The sequence below is a fragment of the Schistocerca americana genome, chromosome 3 (assembly GCF_021461395.2).
Source record: "Schistocerca americana isolate TAMUIC-IGC-003095 chromosome 3, iqSchAmer2.1, whole genome shotgun sequence".
Taxonomy (NCBI): domain Eukaryota; kingdom Metazoa; phylum Arthropoda; class Insecta; order Orthoptera; family Acrididae; genus Schistocerca; species Schistocerca americana.
In genome coordinates this window covers 206343348-206365643 of record NC_060121.1, presented here as the reverse complement: position 1 = coordinate 206365643, position 22296 = coordinate 206343348, and the positions used below count along the sequence as shown (strand labels likewise).

At 37.7% G+C, this 22296-nt stretch overlaps 1 protein-coding gene across 2 annotated transcripts in view; it reads right to left on the bottom strand.

The window, feature by feature from the left end:
• Window positions 1-1159: 1159 nt before the first annotated feature.
• The window catches only part of LOC124607332 (integrin beta-PS), a 119734-nt gene continuing 98597 nt past the window's right edge, over window positions 1160-22296 (bottom strand). Inside the window, exons 5-14 of one of the 2 annotated variants that reach the window (XM_047139632.1) lie at window positions 18519-18603; window positions 10330-10500; window positions 9945-10208; window positions 9510-9797; window positions 9095-9331; window positions 7960-8244; window positions 7575-7701; window positions 3698-3844; window positions 2689-2828; window positions 1160-2602 (exon numbers count right to left, since the gene is read on the bottom strand). In XM_047139632.1, coding sequence (XP_046995588.1) covers window positions 2537-2602; window positions 2689-2828; window positions 3698-3844; window positions 7575-7701; window positions 7960-8244; window positions 9095-9331; window positions 9510-9797; window positions 9945-10208; window positions 10330-10500; window positions 18519-18603 — 1810 coding nt within the window. In that variant the 3' untranslated portion in view covers window positions 1160-2536. Of the gene's footprint in view, window positions 2603-2688; window positions 2829-3697; window positions 3845-7574; window positions 7702-7959; window positions 8245-9094; window positions 9332-9509; window positions 9798-9944; window positions 10209-10329; window positions 10501-18107; window positions 18193-18518; window positions 18604-22296 lie in introns of both variants that reach the window. The other variant, XM_047139631.1, reaches the window with a different exon arrangement.

The following is a 22296-nucleotide window of genomic DNA, read 5'->3' as shown; positions in this document are numbered from 1 at the left end:
GAGACATAACAGGACAACTAGCTGTCAGAATAGGAGCAACAAGTACTGTAAGCACAGCTTACAGACAGAAAAATGGAAGTTGGAGACTGATTCAGTCTCTGAACTTCAAACAGTATTGTTTCATTAGAAGCAAATGGCATGTAAGGATATAGAAGACGATAAAAGAAACACCTACAGGTGGAAGAGAGAAAGGAAAAACTACTCTATGCCCTAGGTTGGAAAACAGAAAAGACAAGGAGTTATACCCATGTCTCCTCATGATTAAGTTTGAGTGCTTTCCATTTTCCCTTATGCTGTCACATATTTCCTTTACTTCCTTGAACGAGAAGCCAGCAAATGATTTTTATAACTGAGGAAAACATGAGGTTTTGACATTACTTTTTCTGTAAGCAGCTGTCAATCACAGCTTGTTTCATCCACCCCAGGCATCTGATACATAGGTAGCCACTCTCACACATTGTGTGTTGTAATGCAAGTGATGGCAATAACATGTATGATAAGTCAGTGGGAATTTCATTATTTACAAGAATTCAAACTCCTTCTTCTTCTTCTATAGGCAGCACTTGCTCTGAATGAGAGAGTTAATAGGAGAGTACTTAAAGCAGACAAGGGAAGACTAGAGACTAAAGAATTTGTCTGGAACAGACAGAAAAATAGAAGAGGAGAACAAATATCAAAGAGGACTGAAATGAAAAATATAGGGATGTCTTAATAAGTGTATTACAAACAGTTATGACTTTGGTCAGGTGTATTATGAGTAATGTGAATAATGTAAGTCATAACTGTACAGTAAGTACAGCACTCAATGAAGCTGCCATTTTACAAGAATAACTACATTACTTCAGTCATTAAGGAGCATTGGCTAGTTAAAAAACTCTTAAGTAATCATGTAACCCTCAAATGCTCCATTTTTCAATTAAGCAGTTATTCTTTTTCACCAAATAGTGATTCCTCACTATCTATTTTGTGTTACAACAAAGCAGGTAGACATTAGAGTCGCACTGGGCAAAGAGATTCTCTGCCAGTGATTATAAACCACATGCCATATAAACCAACATAGAACAGTAAATGTCATCATAATATGACGATTTTTAAGAGAAGAGCTATCACAAATTTTAAAAATAATCTCTCTTTTTCTTACACACACACACACACACACACACACACACACACACACACACAAATAATTGTTTTACTCAGCTTTACATACGTCTATTCAACATGTGCACCTATGAAGGTGGAGACAGTATACGTAAACCTTTCCTGAAAATAATTGGCAAAATCATCCTCTTTTATATAAATATTAGATATTTACAAGATATTTTTGTGTATTACAAAACAGTATAAAATCTAAAATAATTTTTCCCAGTTTATGTTTCAGCCACAGCTTTGTAGAGAGATTCAAAACGATCAACAAATATTAAATGTTCATCTTAACTGGATGTGTCCTACGAAGAAACGTTGACTTCAGTTGCACATATAACTGCACAGTAAACATATTTATGAAGATTATCCCATAACACTATCATTCTTTTTTTAAAAAAACTAAGGCACATCATGTTATGAAGGCATCATGTAAGACATTCACCAAGAAACCAGTAAATTTCACTGAACTCATTCGTTTTCTTTGATCACTTATTCTCCAACTTAGCACAAGAAATAACAGCACCACATATATATAACTCAATGTACTACACCAGAAAACTGGTACAAAAGTATGTGATATGTATCTCCTTAGAAACATCAATACCACATAGAAAAAAAAAATCTTCAAAAACTGCTTGTTTAAAACTACTAGCTGGAACATTTTAACTGATTATCATTAACTGGACTGAACATAATAAATAACACCAATGAATAACAGCGGTGTTTAAGCGGCTCAAAGACAGTGATATTAAATTGGAAGGAATGCACTGTTCCAATCAGTGCAATAGTATATGTGGTAAATATCATTCTGGAAAACAGCATAGCACTGTTATTACTTCAAAAGTCTGATGATACATCAAAATATTTTAAACAGCATTAGTTTGCTTGATTTATGTGAGTATGGAAGAACATGGACCAGAACATGCCTGAGATCATTAAAAATTTCGTGCATTACATTCTGAAAAAACTAAGTTCCCAAATGCTTCCATACGCAAACACTGCTTAAATAACTGTGCTGAATATTAATTAAAATTTGTAAATTATCTGATATAAAATACAAATACTGTAGATAAGAAGAGGCACAATAATGCACCTGAGCGTTGACTGCTGTTTAATATGTTCACCTTCAAAAGCATTGTTCCAAGTCAACACTTTTGCATTCTATTCATCTGCACCAATGGACAAATGTTTGTCAGAGAAAAATGTAAAAGTAAAAACCAAAAGAGTTTTTCCAGATCAACTGATAAATCTTACGCATACAAATAGAATTATTAGTATGACTAAATTACTGAAGTCATCAAGTTCACAAATTTTGCTCCCCTGGGTCCTCACTGTAAAGGCAGTAATTTTCAAATAAGGTCTCTCTGCTACAGGCAGCAGTACAAGCAGATCACTTTCCAGCATATGTTGGGTTTTTGAAAGTAGATGTTGCTTGCTTGTAGATTGGATTTTCACCCTGGAAATACATGACACATTAATTAGGTTTATATTTAATCAACTTTATATGAGAAAGTTGCAGTGTAAATGAAGTTTTCTTCTTACAGTGTCCCATTTGGCCATCATTCGTTCCTTTTCAAATCGGGCAAATTCTCGTCGATCATGAATTGTTGTGAGAACTTTCCAGAGCAAAATGAATGCCAAACCAATGAGAACAATTGCAGCTATAACACCAAGTACAATTCCTGGAAATAAAATGCATACTGAAAGTTGCAACATCAATTTGTTTTTCTGATCTTAACTAATGGGTTTTCTTAACCTTCTGGTAAATAAATGTTTTTCTGTTAAGCTTTTGGGATTAGTACTATAATGCTCACTGCATGTAATATAAACAAAGCATTAACACTTTGGTGACCAAGGCCAAGCACAGCTTTGGCTGCAATTTTGTGTTGAAAAGACTGCACCTAAATACAGGTCTGGCCATCATTTTATTGACATGTGAGCCAATTACTGCCCAAAAACTGGGCTCACTTTGTATGAGAACAATGTACGGACATCTTGCAACCTGTCCCTTGACTGGTGCTGCCTTCTGTTGTCAGTTTCTAGTTTCATTGTGAAAGAAACATTAGTAGGCCTAACAGCTGCTGTTGTGAATGGTTGAGCCAATGTGATTGCATTGATGTAATTTTATGTGTGCACTTGTTAGGTTTTGCCGTTACCTGTAATTCTGCCACAAATACATCACATCTGTTGAGTGAGCAAGACAGTTTGGAAACTCAAGATGAAGATATTTCTCAAAACTTCACCTTGCAATTTTTTCTTGGGAGGATAATTATATTTCCTATCATCATTGTTTTAAGATCTACACTCTTATCAAAGAACTAAAGTAAATATAAAAAATAAATCTTGAAGCATGGCTCTTTTTTGGTATATATTACTCTTGAAGCTACGTCAATTAAATATGTGCCAGTAATGCTTTAAAGTAGCCAGTTTCCTAGGCCCAATATTCTACTAAGTGGCTGATCCCCAAAGTGTTAATATAGCACAAAAAATTTATCATTTGGAAATCACTGCAAGAAATGTCTAAATGGATCTAATACAACACATAACCTACCTAAGACATAAACTTCTGCAGGGCAGTCGAGCTCTTCCTGAGCTCTAACCAGAACATGGCCTGTGTCATTAAAGGCATATACAAAACGAAACTGGCAGTCGTCTTCATCGTAATAAGAGCAGAAAACTTCTCCCTTGTCCTCATCCGCTGAAAGAGATAAAAAATATTGATGAGCCACAGAAGAAGGATAATAACACTATCATGAGTAATTCTTCACGAAACATTTTTTATTCCAAATGTCTATAATGTTAATAACCATACACAAAATACAAGGAGACAGAATGGCTAGCCAGTTCTTACCTATAAATGTCAAAATTCTAAGTATTGCCAATACACACATGTAAAAGTACAAAAAACTTCTGGAACTGTTAGAAAAAAAAAGTATATAGAAGTTTAGAAAGATGGGCCACATCACTGAGACACCTGGCTGGGGGAGTGGGGGAGTTCCACTTGTTGTGGGGACATGAGGAGGTGAAGATGAAGGGGGGGAGTGTCAGAGAGGAGGTCAAAGATACAATTGTAAGCACTGTGCCAGCTTCAGTCTAGAGATGACAGTCAGAGGTAAAGATGGAGCAAGAGGAAGTGAAATGAATACAGTAATTAGGAACTAGGAAGAGAGAGAGAGAGAGAGAGAGAGAGAGAGAGAGAGAGAGAGAGAGAGAGAGAGAGGGGGGGGGGGGACCTAAAAGAAAAATAATAGTAAATAAAAAAATGGTTGTTTGTTAAGTCCAGAAGTGACGTCCAAACAGTGGTTTGGGTGTGGCAGGCATGAGCCATACCGTACAGAATGCTCACCAACCAGGTATTGTTTGACCATTGATGCACTCAGCCTGTTTAGGTTTTGTTGATGGACTGATGTAAGAGATAGTGGGTGGATGCACAGGACAAGTTATAAGGAGGAAATGATTACAATGGCAGGAGTCTTGGGTCTATATGGGGGAAATGATTACAATGGCAGGAGTCTTGGGTCTGGGGAAGCATATTGTTTTCAACAAGGACATTACAGAGATCAGGAGGGTGACATAAGGTGATAGTGGGTGGTGCATGCACAATATCGTAGGATATTATCTCATTACAAGTCACAGCCTTGGCAGAGTAACATACTCAAGTATTTGAGACCCATGCGAAATTAGGTGGCAAGAGGAGTGCACTGCCAAATTTTTGTTAAAATGGGAACTGTATTTGTCAGAAGAGAATAATGCCCTGGAGATTTATTTCTGAACAATATTTGTGCACTGCAGGAGAGGAAAGTTTGTGAATCGTTTAGATAAATGTTTAGGTAACTGATGTATGAGCATGTGTATGAGATTAGATATCTAAGCTGTAGGGAAGGGAGGGTATGATGTGGAAAGTGTGGCAGCTGTGAAAGTGAAGGTAACGTTGCTTATTGATTGGTTTTATATGAATTGAGATTTAGATGTGAGACTCAATGAGATGAAAGTAAACATCAAGGAAGATGGATCTTGAGGAACACCTATTTTTCAAATATCCGTGGCTTTGTCCATGCCACAGTGTTTGCTCATAGCATTTTCAACTGTAATTGTATTTATTTAGCAGTTTTGTCTTCCACATGAATCTGTCTGAAAAATGCCAAAGGAAAAAATTGGAAATCACTGGAATAGTACAGAACTACTTTGGTTAGACCAGATTCTTCTAGTAACAAACCTTTCACATGACCTCTTATCAGAATCGCACCAATGCAAATCATGCTGCATATGATTTCACTGAGTGAGGGGTGGAGATGCATCAGTCACATTCTTGTGTGAACATCCCCTATCCTCAGTGATTTTTCAAGTTATGTATTAACACATCTCATGGAATGCTTCATCATGGAGTTTGTCATTCCACTTAAAAAGTGATGTGATCTTCACAGTAGTATGGAGAACATTTGTGCCCAATATAATCCTTTACTTTATAAAGAGGTTGTAAATCAAACTGTTGCCTGCGCCCCCTACTGTTATCATATGATCTTTTCCAAGAGTCTATACCACAGGTGGTGTCACTGAACGCTGCACTTGACTTAAAAATACTAGTTATACTGATATAGTCTGATTAAAATAACTTTGTGATTTACAGATTGCAGTGACAGGGACCAGTGCTGCCATTAAGTAGCCAAACATATTAGATGAAGCTGTGCAGCTACCTACAAAACAAGCACCACAGAAAGCATGTGGTGCTTGAGAAAGAGCAACGATTGGCTAGTGGCTGGCACCTGCCACTAAACTTGCATCAATCACAAAGTTATTTTAGTCAGAGTGTTACAACTTCTTCCCCTTTCATGACTAGTACCCAGCAATAAGCCCACCCATCGTGAGTGGTCGCTTGGCTGTGCGTCTCCCTCTGGCAGCCCCACTTTACAATAGTAGATGCGGAGTGACTGGTGTGCCGTATGTGCCTGTTGTGCTATGATGGTCAAGTAACCCAGTGTGTTACCACACACTGCATTGTCAGACTGCTTCTGGACATCTTGGGTTGTCTGAATGATTTTGTCCTCAGACTCCAAAGCACTCTCATGGATATCTTAACTGATTTTGTCAGTATGACTAATCTAGTTTGCTGGTCTTGTTCCAAAATTGTACTACTACAAATTGCAATGCTTTCTGTGCTACTGCCAAATCAGCTCTAAATTTCAAGATAACCTGCTTTTTGCCAGTACTGTGTATCAGTAATGACCATCACTGTATCTTCAGAAACAGCCTGCATCATTCTCCTTGTAGATGTATTACAACATCTGAAATGCATTTTGAAAACAGTGCTGACATTCCTCACTCTGGTTGCCATTCTTGGCGGTGTACAATTTTGGCACTATCTCCTACAATAACTTTTTCATAAGAAAGAAAAGCAGTGCTAAAACCTCTTTTTTGTTGATTGGTAGTTTTGAAAAACCAAGTTTTCACTATCTTCACCTCCCACCTGCACAATTTTCAGCAACATGCAAGAAGCATATACACTGTGCAATGCTGTGTTCCACATATTCAGTTTTGGTCATTTTACTGGTGTGAAATTTGTTGGAAAAGAGTATTCTGAGGATATCTTAACAGAAAATGATTATCTGATGGAGACATCCTTTCAATTTTAATGCATGCAAATACTCTGCTCCATAACAACATTGTACATGAGATTTTAAATTGTGTTATGGAGAACTAGATTTCTAATTTGCTCCACTCTTGGAGAATAAAATTACTTTTTACTGCCTTAAATAAGGATGAACCTCTCCACCTGGGTCTTTAATGGATTGATCTCTGTGGAAATTGCATTTGTGTGTGTGTGTGTGTGGACAATAGCAAGAAATAATGATGATAGGGAAGAGACAAAACATGTACGTTAAAATATCGCTGAATATGTTCAACTAACTTCTAATTCCAATTGAAATACCAGGTTTTTTTTATTTTTAGACACAAAGATAAAACAACAACCTCATTTGAGGTTTCACACTCATAGTAGGGTTTCCATAATGTAAAATAATTCTGTGAACAACACTAAGGAATAGCATAAAAAGAAAGATGTATGTGATCATCTAAACACAGTCTTTAGTGCAAACCTGATTATCATGAAATAATGCATTTTAGTACAGGAAATCCGATAAGCTTGAAGTGTTTTCTCACCTTTTCAGATGTGTACAAATACAAAAACTTGTTGTCAGAAATGACAGTTAGACATGACAGACACAGTGACAATGAAAAGAAGATGTTAGAAACTAATAACTGAAGACAGAATGACAAAGCGGAAAAGGAATTAAGTAGAGGGAAGATGGCTCATATGGTTTGTACATATAAAAGAAAGAACAACCGAAGTATGCTAACAGATGTGCCAGAATTTGACTGAATGGTCCAACATATAAGACAAATATCAAAACATTTAAAATGAAAAACTGTACCTTCAACATAATCAACAGAAATTGGTACAAATGTACAATTTGCACATTCTTCTTCTGTTAGAATTCCTTTATGATACATTTGACATTGCACACAGTCTTTAAACACAGCACAAGGTGGTTTCACACCCTGAAACAAAAATTAAGGAACTATGATATAAAATTATAGTCAGGATAAACAAATCAAAGAAAGTACCTATTGTGAAGCTTTCAGATACTATTATGTTTCGTAACACATTAAGAAGACCTGTATCAATATTATAACAACAATCGAAATTTCTGGAAGGAATAATATACTTTCCCTCATTTTATGTATGTGTCAATGTTATTAACAACATACAGCAATATTAAGACATGCAACCAGTTGCAAAAGAACTGAGAAACTTACCGGTCGCCTTTCACAGAATTTTCCTGTGTAACGATTCTCACCACCATCGTCATCACACAAACAAGTTCCACAATTGCATTCGCCATGTCCAGAACATACCTCCCCATTTATGGGTGATATACAAGTCTGGTTGGACACTGGACAGTCACAAGCAACACCTGTCCACTCTGGCTTACATTTACATTTTCCACAATCACAGATACCATGACTGGGGCCAGAGCATATTTCACCATGAGAATATTCACATGTGAAATTGTCACATTCACAATATGTGCCTGATACAACCTGCAAAATTTTAAGAAAGATGATAAATGCTATATTCAGAGGATTATTTGAATTTTAGAATTTATTTTCAGTTAGGAAAAATGTCACAACAAAACCCTGACTAGTACACACAATGTGGTACTATGAGGTATGAAAGAATACTATTTTACTAGCGCTAATTTTAGTATTACAATTCCCTTATTAGCCAACTACAGTCTGAAATCTATGAACAGTCCAGGCCAATTAAAAAGGCACTTTCATGAACATCCTGCAGTGAATAGACCTCGCAAATTTACAAGCCTTTCAACGAGAACACAGACACATTCTTTCTCCAGACAGAAGTTTAAAACCAACACACTTTTTAACTCTGTAATTTCCTTTTCTTATCTTTTTTATGTCCTTTAGTATCTTCGAGGAATGGGAGTTTGTGAAGAAACACTGTGATAATTCATCTGTAATAGAGTAAGTCTGTAATCTGAATAGTTATCATTGTACTGAAACACATTAATACCTAAATATCTTCTGTCAGTTTTGAAATCTAACAACATCACTCATTAAAGCTTTTAGAGACACATTTGCCATTTCTTCAATGTGAATGGAAACTGATACTGCCAGCTCTGCAGGCAACTAGTATATCAAATATTCAATGGTCATCAACATTAAGAAAAAAATAACTTACTTATATAAAAACAGTAAGAGCACCCTTAACAGAGCAAACTGACTCACTGATAAGTGTTATGAGGAAGGAAAAGAGAAAGGAAGTACAGAAATGGACTATGAGAAAGAATGAACAACACTGGAAATATTTAATTTAATATACATTATTGAAGCTCTAACAAATAGTTATACAGAAGTCTCAGATATTACCTACCTCATACGGATTGGGCCGAGAATCACACTCACACACTCCACATATACATGTTCCCCGTCCTGAACAGTCAACAGTTGATGTGTTGTCTGGTCGGCATGTGTTCACACCTTCAAATTCTTTGCCTCCACTCTCACTGCTGCATTCACACTTGCGACCAAAGTGTTGAGCATCACATTTACATATGCCACACATATATGTTCCAGCTCCCGAACATTCAATGGCATTCTCTTTGTAAGTCTAAACAGGAGATGAAAAAGCAAAACAAATTCAAAATAGATGCATATTTTCTTCATTATATGAGTGGTCCAGAAAAAATAGTTCTTTTCCTACGTGGAGACTAATTTACTAGTTTTAGAACTGAGATGCCCATTTTTCAACCTTAAACATACATGTCTAAAATCCCATAAACACTTACAGGATGTGACTTGCGTTCACAGGGGCAGTCGCCTAATATTGTTAAATCCACAAGAAGACTTTCATTGACACCAACTGGATAGATCCGGATAAGCTGCTGCCAATCTTTTCGGTTCTTTGGGCACTCTGTCACTTCAATTTCTGCTTCAAACTTAACTTTTGAGCCCACTTTCAAACCATCAACCTTATGTGTTTGCTTCATTGCTCCTCCAGATAAGCCACTTGTATAATATGTGATTCTCACTGCACTGCTGGCATTATCTTTCATTTCCACAGATGAAGAAATTTTCTGTAACACAAATCATATGCCTAAATTTAACAATTAATACTTCCATAAATCGGCAAAATTACATATTTTAACAGCAAAAATTATATTGTTTACATAAGTGGTTCATTATTACAACTGGTTCAATTATTGGTGATTTAAGAAACTTACATTGTATTGATCTTTTACAAGATCTACAACATTTGAAGAATCTGCAGACAACTGTCCTGATGATGAGCCTTCAACATATGTCCGCAGCTGGTCATAAACAGAAAACTGCTCAGCAGTCACAGCAAATATCACATGAATTGAGTTGTCTCTGACTTTCAAATTCAGCTGTGATATAGATGGATAATCTTGTATAGTTGAATGAGTATAAAGCCCACTACTGTCCAAGTGACACTCTCCATCATTCGGCTTAACAATGCCACCAAGCTGTAATTTGCCAATTATTGGATAAGTGCTAAGCAACAATAACCAGACGTAAACATTACAACAGCCCAACTGGACATATTATGATGAATACAGATGTGAGCACAAGCAGTCACATTCATACCTTGCCATCACCAGCATAGTGGAATCCAGCATCCGTAGAGAACACAAGGAGTCGTCGGGCCTTCTCTCTCCAGCCTATTTTGTCTCTACAGACAACTGCCTGCATGATAGCATCAAAACCGCCTTCAGGAGCATCCAGATTTCCTGACACTGCTGCATCTCTCACTTTATCCTAAAGGAGGAAAATTGGACATCAAAAATAATTTCAGTACTATACTTACCTAAAATGCAATACTTACCATATTCAAATATCCAACTTTATGATTTAAGAGTAAAATATTCACTTGAATTTTTCAAGGGCTATATAAAGTAGAATTTGCTATCATATTAATTCTTGAATAACATTTATACAAAGATTCTACTAATTTCTAATCCAGCATGCAAACATCACACAGCTTTTATGTTACAACTACTTCATTTTTAAATGGTTAAAGCAGAATTTTGAAAATTACTAGCTATAATGAAAGAACTGTATATGTGAACTCTGTATTTATTTTCTCACAAAACAAAAAGGATCTATTACAAGAACCAGAGACAATGCACATTTAGTTCCCACTTCTTGTAAACTAACAGTAACCATGAAATTTATAACTGAAGACCAGTAGCACTTCCAAACTGTTACAAGCATGAAATCTTCCTTTGTAAAGAGTCAAAGCTTGGATAGTATACAAAGCATAAACTCATATTTAAACAGTTCTTTCACAAGCAAGAACCAATTTTTTTTACAGAAAGCAATGTTACATTTAATGCAGTACTACAAGTTAGTTTTGGCGCATATGTTAATGTGTCAACTTTTAGCAATTAAGGATTTATGAAGTAAGAGCTGCACTGTATTACACATCTGTAGTGTATTTTCTACATGCGTGTCAGTAAGGCTCAGTGAACAAAATATAAATGAACTTCAGAAAGATCTTATTTTGCAGGTTGGCCTTGTTGTACTGAATGTTGTCATATTTTGGATACCAGCCAAATTCGTTACACCGTGCATAAGTATATATCCAAAAAGATTACTTCTCCATAGTACATACACTTGCAATGCTATGTCTTGATAGGAAATTCAGATTGGTTCTGCTCTTGCCCTCCTGCACCCTACTTGAATCCCTTTCTCTACTTTGTACTAATGTGATAAACATTGAAAACTAAAATTCAGTGTCAGTTGTTTCTTCTTTTATCATCATCATCATCATCATTAATGTGTGTGTGTGTGTGTGCGTGTGTGTGTGTGTGTGTGTGTGTGTGTGTGTGTGTGTGTGTGTGTGTGTGTGTGTTGTAGCAGTACTTGGAATTTTGCCACCTGAAGATAATTCTATAATTCTACCTCCTTATAATTTTACAGTTTTCTCAACTCAGTTTAGCTTTTAATATGTAGTACTACATTTATCAATGAAAATAATCAATATCTGATACTATATTATAACTATTTAGATAAAAAAATTACTCACCAAGTGGCAGCAGGAGAAAACACAAACAAAAGTTAAGGACATGTGCAATCTTAGAACATATTCTGGGCTCAGTAATAATGAGATATCTTGAGCAGAATGACCACCTCAATTGGCTACCAGCATGGTCTTTGAAAACACTGATCATGTGAAATGCAACTCGCACTTTTCTCACATGACGTACTGAAAGCTTTGGACCAAGACAACCAAGTTCACAAAACGAAAAAAACATAATATCCTATGAACATAACCTCAATAAATCACTGTTGGAATCGGCCATGTCATACAAATACCCGGGTGTAACACTTTGTAGAGGTATGACATGGAATGATCATATAGGTTCAGTCGTGAGTAAAGAAGGTGGCAGACTTTGGTTTATTAGTAGAACACTGAGGAAGTGCAATCAGTCTACTAAAGAGATTGCTTACAAATCACTCATGTGACCCATCTTAGAATATTGCTCAAGTGTGTGGGACCCACAGCACATAGGACTAACAAGGGATACTGAAAGTATACAGAGAAGTGCAGCATGAATGGTCAATGGTCTATGTAAGCCAGGGGAGAGTGTCACAGAGATACTGAAGTGGCAGACTCCTGAAGACAGACTTAAGTTATCCCAAGAAAGTATATTAGCAAATTCATGGATGTCCATCCTATTGCATGGATGAGGGACTTCAGCTGGTGCTATATATTACAAAAAGTACCACCACAGCTGTCTCTTGAGAATGTCTTCATTGTCTCACATGACTACTTTTGGCGGCACATTAAAGGGGAAGGAAGAGGGGTTATGGAAAAGGACTGGCAAGGTTAAGGAAATGGGGAAAGTTATGGAAAAGTGCCCAGAACACCATGTCAGAGGAGACTTACCAGGAGCAATGAGAACGATAGACTGATGTTGGGCACTGCACCGGATGAGATTTAAGAAAAATGGTTCAAATGGCTCTAAGCACTATGGGACTTAACATCTGAGATCATCAGTCCCTTAGACTTAGAACTGCAGTCCCTTAGACTTAGAACTGCTTAAACCTAACTAACCAAAGGACATCACACACATCCATGCCCGAGGCAGTATTCAAACCTGCAACCGTAACAGCAGCGCGGTTCCGGACTGAAGTGCCTAGACTGCTCGGCCACAGCGGTTGACGAGATTTAAGAAGCTGAGATCTTAAAGGTGGAAGATAGGATAATAAGCAAGACAGAGATTACTGACAAAACAAACTTTTGCATGATATTTTTTCAGTAATCTCTGTCTTGCTTGATATCCTATCTTCCACCTTTAAACTCTTAGGTTTTCAAATCTCATCTGATGCAGTCTCCAATGATCAGGTTTTCCTTCCCATCGCATCCGGCAAGTCTCCCTTGACCCATGGCTCTGGATGACTTTCACAAAACTCTCCCCATTTTTTAAACCACCTCAGTCCTGTTCCTTCATCCCTCTTCCCTCCCCTTCAACCCTTCTGCCAGAAGAATAAGCCACTGGCTCCAAAATCTTGGCCATGTCCTTAACTTTTATATGTGTCTTCTCCTGCCATCACTTGGTAAGTAGATTTTTTATCTATAAAATTATATTATAGTGCTGTATTTGTATGACTGAAAACACCTTCGCATTCATAACAGATGTAATTCACAATTTCTGTCACTCTTCAATCACATGAGCATAATTGTGGAAAGCCACACATTTGTTTGCAAAGATACACACACATTAATCTTGAAGAATCAAGTCAGCCAAGACTGCTAGCAACTCTTTTTATTCCTATGGCTGGTTTTGACAGATCTATGCTGTCATCATCAGATCCAAAAGTTACAAAAACAAACATCCCAAGTGAAGGTGGCTTAAACATAAATGATTTCATATAACAATTGTGTACACTACTTCAGTGTTAGGATGTACCTTGTAACATTTTTAGTTATACATGCTTGTTACAATACTGAAAGTCACATAGTGATGTTGCGTCAAATAAAACGTGGCAGGGAAAATCAGCATGTCACAAATAAAGTAACACACAGTTAAAACACACAACATGTTGTGCTGATGTCCCAAAATACACTAATCACCCGACACCACAACTGCAACTTCACTAGTATAATATTTTTACAAATAAGGAAGTACAAATCTTTACATAGTGATGTTCACTAATCAATATATGTGGCACATTGCAATTATGTCTTCTCTCTACTCTCATTAAACTTATTCCCAAGACAATTTATTTAACACTTTAATTCTCAATTTTTTAAAAACGTGTGTTTGGAAAATATATAGCATCAATTTTTTAAAAAGTAAAATTTACAGTGAAATATACATTGTCATCTATTACACGTAAACCTATAATAAACAGTCATATTCTAACAGAAAGGTTACAGTAAATGTAGTTCAGATTATTTATCAACACAAAGCCACATCAAAAGTCCTGACAAAAAAGGTCTTCAAGGTAACTATAAGCTAGGAAAACATAGGCCATAGCTGTCGACTATCAAAATTACTCTGTGAATTACTATCACGTTCACATAACTGTATTCTTTGCACCATATAAATGAACTACACTACCTTTTATGTGGCAGTGATGTGGTGCCTGTGGTCTAAGTACAGCATGTTCATTACAAAATTCTGTATTAATTGCATGGCAAATATTTGTCTTGCACTGTTACCTTAATGACGTTCTCTTTCTGGACTTTTGATATGGCTATGTGTTGATGTATAATCTGAAATAAGTTTATTGTAAACTTATTGTTAGAAAATGACAGTTTATTATAGGTTTATATGTAATGGATGACAATACATATTTAACTGAAAATCCTATTTTTTTTAAAATTGACACTATATGTTTTTATAACTTTCAGATCCGAAGATGACAGCATAGATCTGTCAAAACCAATCATAATAATAAAAAGAACTGCAAGCGATCTTGGCTAACTTAATTCTTCAAGAATACTATAACTTTCAGGTCACCTCGAAATTGACACAATGTCAAACATAAATAAAAATTACAAACACTTGCGTCCTCCAAGAACATTTCTTCAAAAGAAAGTTTTGTATTCTGAAAAATATCCTGTCTCATTTGTGACCAATACTGTGTAACAGATGAATAGAACTTTGCAATGTTAGCCATAATATGAAAACAAACAAACCCCATCCAATAAATGACATGTAAACTTCACCTTTACACATAACATAAACTGACTTTCATTCCCAGTTAATATCATGGTCTGCCTCTACTTAACTAAAGGTTTCAAAGCAGAAAAAAAAATGGTTAGCTGTTTTTAATGGGCAGTCTAATTAGTATACAACCAGCATGCTGTCTGAGGCACATTCTCAGAAAAATAAAATTAAATCTGACACATACAACATATGTTATGAACCAAAACTATTTTAAAGATAGAATGACTAGAAAAAATAATACAAAACTGGGAAATCGTGGGTGCAATAAAAATGAAATGACTGAAGATGATTGTTACCTGTATGTGGGACGCATTAAGTGGTGGATAGTCTCATATGCACCTACCCTGTATGTACCTGTTTACTTCTGATAATTTCAGAAAAAACTTGGTAATGAAATAGTACTTTAACTTGAGCTAATGAAAGATAGACACAAACAAATCAATCTGAAATAAGGACCTAATTACACTGGTTTCTTTAAATTTTGTGTAAAGTGTCTGTAAACAATTAAGATTTGTGTAAAATTTATCACAGTCTCAACTTATACAACACTAACAACACTATGTACACTATATGATCAAAAATATCCGGGCACCCTCAAAAACATATGTTTTTCATATTACGTGCATTGTGCAGAACTCATGGACTTCGAACGTGGTCAGGTGATTTGGTGTCACTTGTGTCATATGTCTGTACACAAGACTTCCACACTCCTAAGCATCCCTAGGTTTCCGATGTGATAGTGAAGTGGAAACTTGAAGGGACATGTACAGTGAAAAAGCGTACAGGCTGACCTCGTCTGTTGACTGACAGAGACTGCCGACAGTTGGAGAGGGTCGTAATGTGAAATAGGCGGACATTTATCGAGACAAATCACACAGGAATTCCAAACTGCATCAGGATCCACTGCAAGTACTATGACGGATAGGTGGGAGGTGAGAAAAGTTGGATTTCATGGTCGAGCGGCTGCTCATACGCCACACATCAAGCCAGTAAATGTCAAATGACAGTTTGCTTGGTGTAATGAGTGTAAACATGGGACAATTGAACAGTGGAAAAACATTGTGTGGGCAGGCGAATTCCCAGTGAACATCATCTGTCAGTGTATGTAGTGCCAACAGTAAAATTCGGAGGTGGTGGTGTTATGGTGTGGTCGTGTTTTTCATGGAGGGGCCTTGCACCCCTTGTTGTTTTGCATGGCACTATCACAGCACAGGCCTACACTGATCTTTTAAGCACCTTCTTGCTTCCCACTGTTGAAGAGCAATTCGGGGATGGTGATTGCATCTTTCAACACGATCGATCACCTGTTCATAATGCACGGCCTGTGGTGGAGTGGTTACATGACAATAACATTCCTGTAATTGTCTGGCCTGCACTGAATCCTGTCCTATAGAACACCTTTGGGATGTTTTGGAATGCCGACTTTGTGCCAGGCCTCACCGACTGACATTGGTACCTGTCCTCAGCGCAGCACTCTGTGAAGAACGGGTTTCTATTCCCCAAGAAACCTTCCAGCACCTGACTGAATGTATGTCTGCGAGAGTGGAAGCTGTCATCAAGGCTAAGGGTGGGCCATCACCATATTTACTTCCAGCATTACTGATCGAGGGTGCCACGAGCTTGTCAAGTCATTTTCAGCCAGGTGACTGGATACTTTCGATCACGTAGTGTATATGGGATTAAACATCACCAGAGTAAAATTGAAGTGCGATTCAAGTCTCTTAAATCCAACTGAATCATACTCCTCCACCAATATACACCTCAAATTGTGTTTTATACAATGCAGTGACCATGAAACAGACATAAGAAATCACATTCCATTTACAGAGTGTTCAAAAAGTTGTGCAACGTTATGGAAGAATGCTTCTTTTTTGTTGCAGGTATGGTCCTTGTGTAACTGAGGAAGAAATGAGGTACGTATTACAGTGGAAGGTATTCACTGTCACCCAGCACATTAGACGTGTGAGTTATGCCAAGACACAGAATTCTTTGACAGAAAACACTATACGACAGGTTCTGTAAGACAGAAAATGTCGGAGATTCAGCCAAAACTGATCGATGAAAAGTGTTAATACTTGCAATGTCTCCTCATTTATCTCTGACTTTTTTCTTTTGGGTATATTATATGGATGCTTCACACAAAGTTCATTCTGACCCTATTCCTGTACTACAGAAAGAAACTGAATGATGTATTGCTGCAATTCCTCAACAAAGATTACAACCGGTTTTTCTGAGGATACAACATTATAAGTCACTCAGGCATCACAGAGCCCAGGTTTAATATCTTTCGGAGCTTAGTAACATTCTCATAAGGCTGTGTTATTTTCTGAACAGCCTGTGGAATATGCATTCTTAAGCGGAAAAATACAGCCGTTACCAGGTGAAGATAAATTTTCTTCAGACAGCTTAGAAATACAGAAATTGTCTATCTGTAAGTACTGCAGAAAGGAGGAAGATTTCAGTCTAATATCCCATCAACCTGAGAACTCTCATCAAGTGTTTCACGAGTTTTACGAAAAGAATGACACTAAACTCTTGCTATAATGAATTTTTTAGTCTCTTACCAACAAATGATGTCTATGTTTTTTTGCACTCCAATAAATCCACAACATTAGAATATGTTAGTACTTTTTTTTCAGAACTAATCTCAATTGACAAGTACATGTGCTCAGGACAAACTGATTTTTAACGTTTCATAACATGTTAGGAAACATTTTGTGTTATTTGTTTTTCTTAGAAAGTATAAAGTGAGAAAGTTAAATTTCTAGATCCGTTACAAGCAATTAATGACCAATTAAGGGCACAATACAGCATAATTCAGGTGAATGGAATCGGAAAAAGCCCTAGTAACTGGTACTATGGGGTGTACTCTCTGCCATGCAGTTGACACTGGCTTGCTGAGTGTGGAAGTAAAAACAGATAGAAGAGCAGATTTATACAAAGAAATCTTAATAATTTTACAACAGATTACACATCACAGAAACACCATTTCATTCACCTTCCATTTTCAAAAATTGCTAACTTTCTTTCACTTTAACAATAATATAATATAGAGATTATACTGAAGATCTAGGAAGACTTTCCTCATTCTGAGAATTGTGCCCAAGACAGCATGCAATTGTTTGTTTGCCATGTTAAAATGTTAAATGTCATTTTACATCTCCATACACAGTTTTCACTTACTGCAAATGTGTTTGCATCTGGACTAAGAGGCATGACATTCTTGAATCCATATGGAGCTTTACAGCCTGAACAGGGCTCCAGAAGGCTAAATAGAGAATTTAATAACTCCAGTCAAATTTTCTATGTGTGAGTAAACTTTTCAGACTTAAAAATATTAAAAACCTGGCAGGTATGTAATATTAATTCATAGAGGCAGGTATTGTGAAACAGCACAGTCCTTGGTAAAAGTCAGCAACATACACAACAACAACACAGACCAATAAATTGGTAGACACAGTGCACAGCCCAGTTAAATATCGTGAGACAAGCAGTAACAGACTGAAAAAAATACATTAACATTTGCACCAGAACAAAGACACCTTGCAAATTAAAGGTTTTGCTCTTCAATTTAAAACTGTTAGCTTCACTTACAGAAAATGTGTCTACATCCTCACTTAGTGACATACGGTTTACGAAGCCATATGGTGCTTCACATCCAGAACACGGTTCCTTTAATCTGAGTAAAAGATGAACACAGGAAAAAACACTCGTTACTTCAACAAGAAAAAATGATAACATCTAACTGATCACAAAAATTACAAATAATAACTTATAACACATCCTGGCTGTTTCACAACAGTCACACAAAAAGAGAATGTTGCACACAGAAAAGGGTAAAAAGATAAACAATAGTGACATTATTCTACTAAAAAACAATCACGTGATAAAAAATGTTATGCATGTAAGTAGCTAAATAAACATTCTTTCAATATTTGCTTCAATTTTTGACAATAGCATATCCTGTTATGGAAGATTACATTCTGCTAATATCACTCATACCTTTATTCCATTGGCCAATACAGGCTTCTTTCACTCTTCCATAACCTGACACTTGCACATTTTGTTTTCAATCTCAAGCTATCTTATCTCAGTTTGACAAAATTTTTAAAGGCACCATATTGGAAAGTCTCATTGCTTAAATCTAAAACTACTAGCAGTTCATATGCTGTAACTTACAAATTATTTCAGTATTATGAAAATCATAGACTTCTAATCACTATATAGTGGAGATGTTGAGGTGCAGTCAGGCAGAGCAAAAAGACTGGGAAGCAAATGAGCTTTCAGCCAAAAGGCCTTCTTTTAAAGTAGACAACACACACACACACACACACACATTCATGAAATCACAACTCACATACACACAACCACTGTCTCTGGCCACTGTGGCTGGACAGCAAGCAACTGTACATGATGGGAGAAGCAATCTGGATGGTTAAGGTAATGAGAAGGCTTGGGCAGGGTAACAGGCTGGGTTTGGGGAATGGTAAAGTGCTGCTCGTGGTAGGATACAAGGACACAGTGGGGACAGAGTAAGGCAGCTAGGTGCAGTTGGGAGGTTAGATGTGACGTAGTAGGAGGGGGGAGGGGTGGTGGGGGGGAGTGGAAACAAAGAGAAGTAAAAAGCCTGTGAGAGTGTTGGTGGAATAGGGGGCTGTGTAATGCTGGAGTGGGAGCAGGGAAGGGGACAGGTGGATGAAGAACAGGGGCTAATGAAAGCTCATGCCATGGGGGTTACAAGAACATAGGATATATTGCAGGGGGAGTTCCCATTAGTGCTAGACAGAAAAGCTGGTGTTGGTCAGAAGACTCCAAATGGTACAGGCTTTGAAGCATTTATAGAAGTAAATAATGTGTTGGGCAGTGTGCCCAGCGATTAGGTTGCCCAGCTGTCTCTTGGCCATAGATCGTCAGTGGCTGTTTATGCCTGTTACTCACATCCTACCCTCCTGTATAAAAGACACTAACCATTTCCGCCACTGACTCTACACAGTTTGTTTCTTTATCATGCAGTGCCCTGCTCGTCACTATTGATACCACTCCCCTTTATACTAACCTCCCTCATGCCCAAGGCCCAGTGCTATTGAACACTAGCTTTCCCAATACCTGGCAGGTTCCAATCCAACAATCTCCTTCCTGGTCATCATGACCAAATACATCTTTGCCCACATTTACTTCACCTTTGAAGGTAACACTCAAAAACAAATTCGTCATACCTCAATGGGCATCCACATGGCACCATCCTATTCAAACCTGTTCATGGGCCGTAGAGAGGAATCCTTCCTAACCACCCAGTATCCTAAACCCCTAAACTGTTTCATATTCATTGATGACATTTTTGTGATTTGGATTGAGGGTGAGGATGCCCTATCCACATTCCTGCAGAGCCTCAACACCTTCTCCCCCATTGCTTCACCTGGTCCTCCTCAATGCAAAAAGCCACCTTCCTTGACATTGACCTCCACCTTAAAGATGGCTACATCAGTACCTCTGTTCACATGAAACATACCAACAACCAGCAATACCATCACTTCAACAGCTGCCATCCATCCCATACCAACAAGTCCCTTCCACACAGCCTAGCCACCTGTGGCCATTGCATCTGTAGTGGTGAGCAGTCCCCCTTCATATATACCAAGTGTCTCAATGAGGCCTTCACAGACCTTGTAAAGAAACATATCACCTGTGCCTTATCTCTCCAGTCACCCACCACCTCCCAAAGTTGCACTGTCCGGCCACAAAAGAGCATTCCCTTGTGAACTCACTACCACCCAGGAGTGAAGCAACTTGATCCATCAGGTTTTTGACTAACTATAGCATTGTGCTCTGAAATGAAGAATATTCTACCCACTATCCTTCCACCAGCTGTATTCCGTCACCTACAGAACCTACATAGTAGCCTTGTCCATTCCTTTTCCACCCCCACTGAATTGTGGTTCATATTCCTGTAATAGACCTAGACCCAATATCTGTCCCATACATCCTTCCACCACTGACTACTTCAGCTCGGTCACAAGCATCACCTATCCCATCAAAGTCAGGGATACCTGGGTAAACAATCATGTGGCCTACACACTAAGCTGCAACCAATGAGCTGCATTCTACATGGACATGGCAATCAACAAGTTGTCGGTCCACATGACAAACTGTGGCCAAGAGACAGTTGAATCACTGAGTTACTAATCACACTGCTCAACACAATGTTTTTCACTTCAATTATTGCTTTACAGCCTGTGCCATCTGGAATGTTCCCACCAACACCAGCTTTTCTGAACTGTGCAGGTGGGAACTCTTCCTACAATATATCCTACGTTCACTTAACTCCCTGTGCCCAACCTTTGTTAGTCACTGTCCTTCACCCACCAGCCCCTTCCTTCCTCCCACTCCATCACTACACAGCTTTCTATTACACCAACACACTCACATTCTTTTCACTTCTCTCCTCTTCTGCCTCCCCCCCCCCACCTACCCTGTCTTGCTGAATCCTTGTGTGCTCCAACAAGCAGCACTTTACCGTCTCCCAACCCTACCATGCTATCCCACCCCATCGCTGCCCCATCTGCCTCCTTATCACTACAATCCAGATTGCTCACTGTCTGGCCTCGGTGGCCAGAGACAGTGGTCATGTGTGTGAGTTGTGCTTGCGCAAATGTATGTGTGTGTGTGTGTGTGTTTTGTCAACTTTAGAAGAAGAGCTTCTAGCTGAAAGCTCACTTGTTTACCAGTCTTTTTGTTGCACCTGTCTGCAACTCAACATCTCCACTATATGGTAAGTAGCAATCTATCATTTTTGTAATACCATCATTATTCCACCCTACAAATTTCAATATTTAGTATGCAACTGAACTTGCACAATAATATGTAATTTTCTTTGCCAATAGAATTATTTTGTAAATTGTTTACTTTAACTCTACTGCATGCCTGTTACATGAATATTTAAACGACACACTATTGCAGGTCAACTTTTAGTGATCCTGTCGCAATGTTATGTTAAGCACCTATACATCTTGGGTTAGTGGCAATAAAAATTTATACTTGCAAAACCATTGCAACTTCCTCCTGTTTGACAAGAAAGATGTTATCTGTCTGACAAATAAAAGTAAGGTAATTTGCTGGGCTACTTGGAATGGGGCTACAAAATCAATTACCAGCATGATGCAGTTATTACATGAATTGTAAGGAAGTATGAATTACTTTTAAGGAAAGGAAAAAGCATTACCGTATGCTCTTCCCAACTCTCTTCCATAAAGTCTAACCACACACATCAAAAAAAGTTTTGCATCATCCCGGTTCTCAGAATTCCTGAAGATAGATTTTGACTGGATATTGTATCACAGACACACTCCCTTTGACTGTTCAGAGATGTCACTAA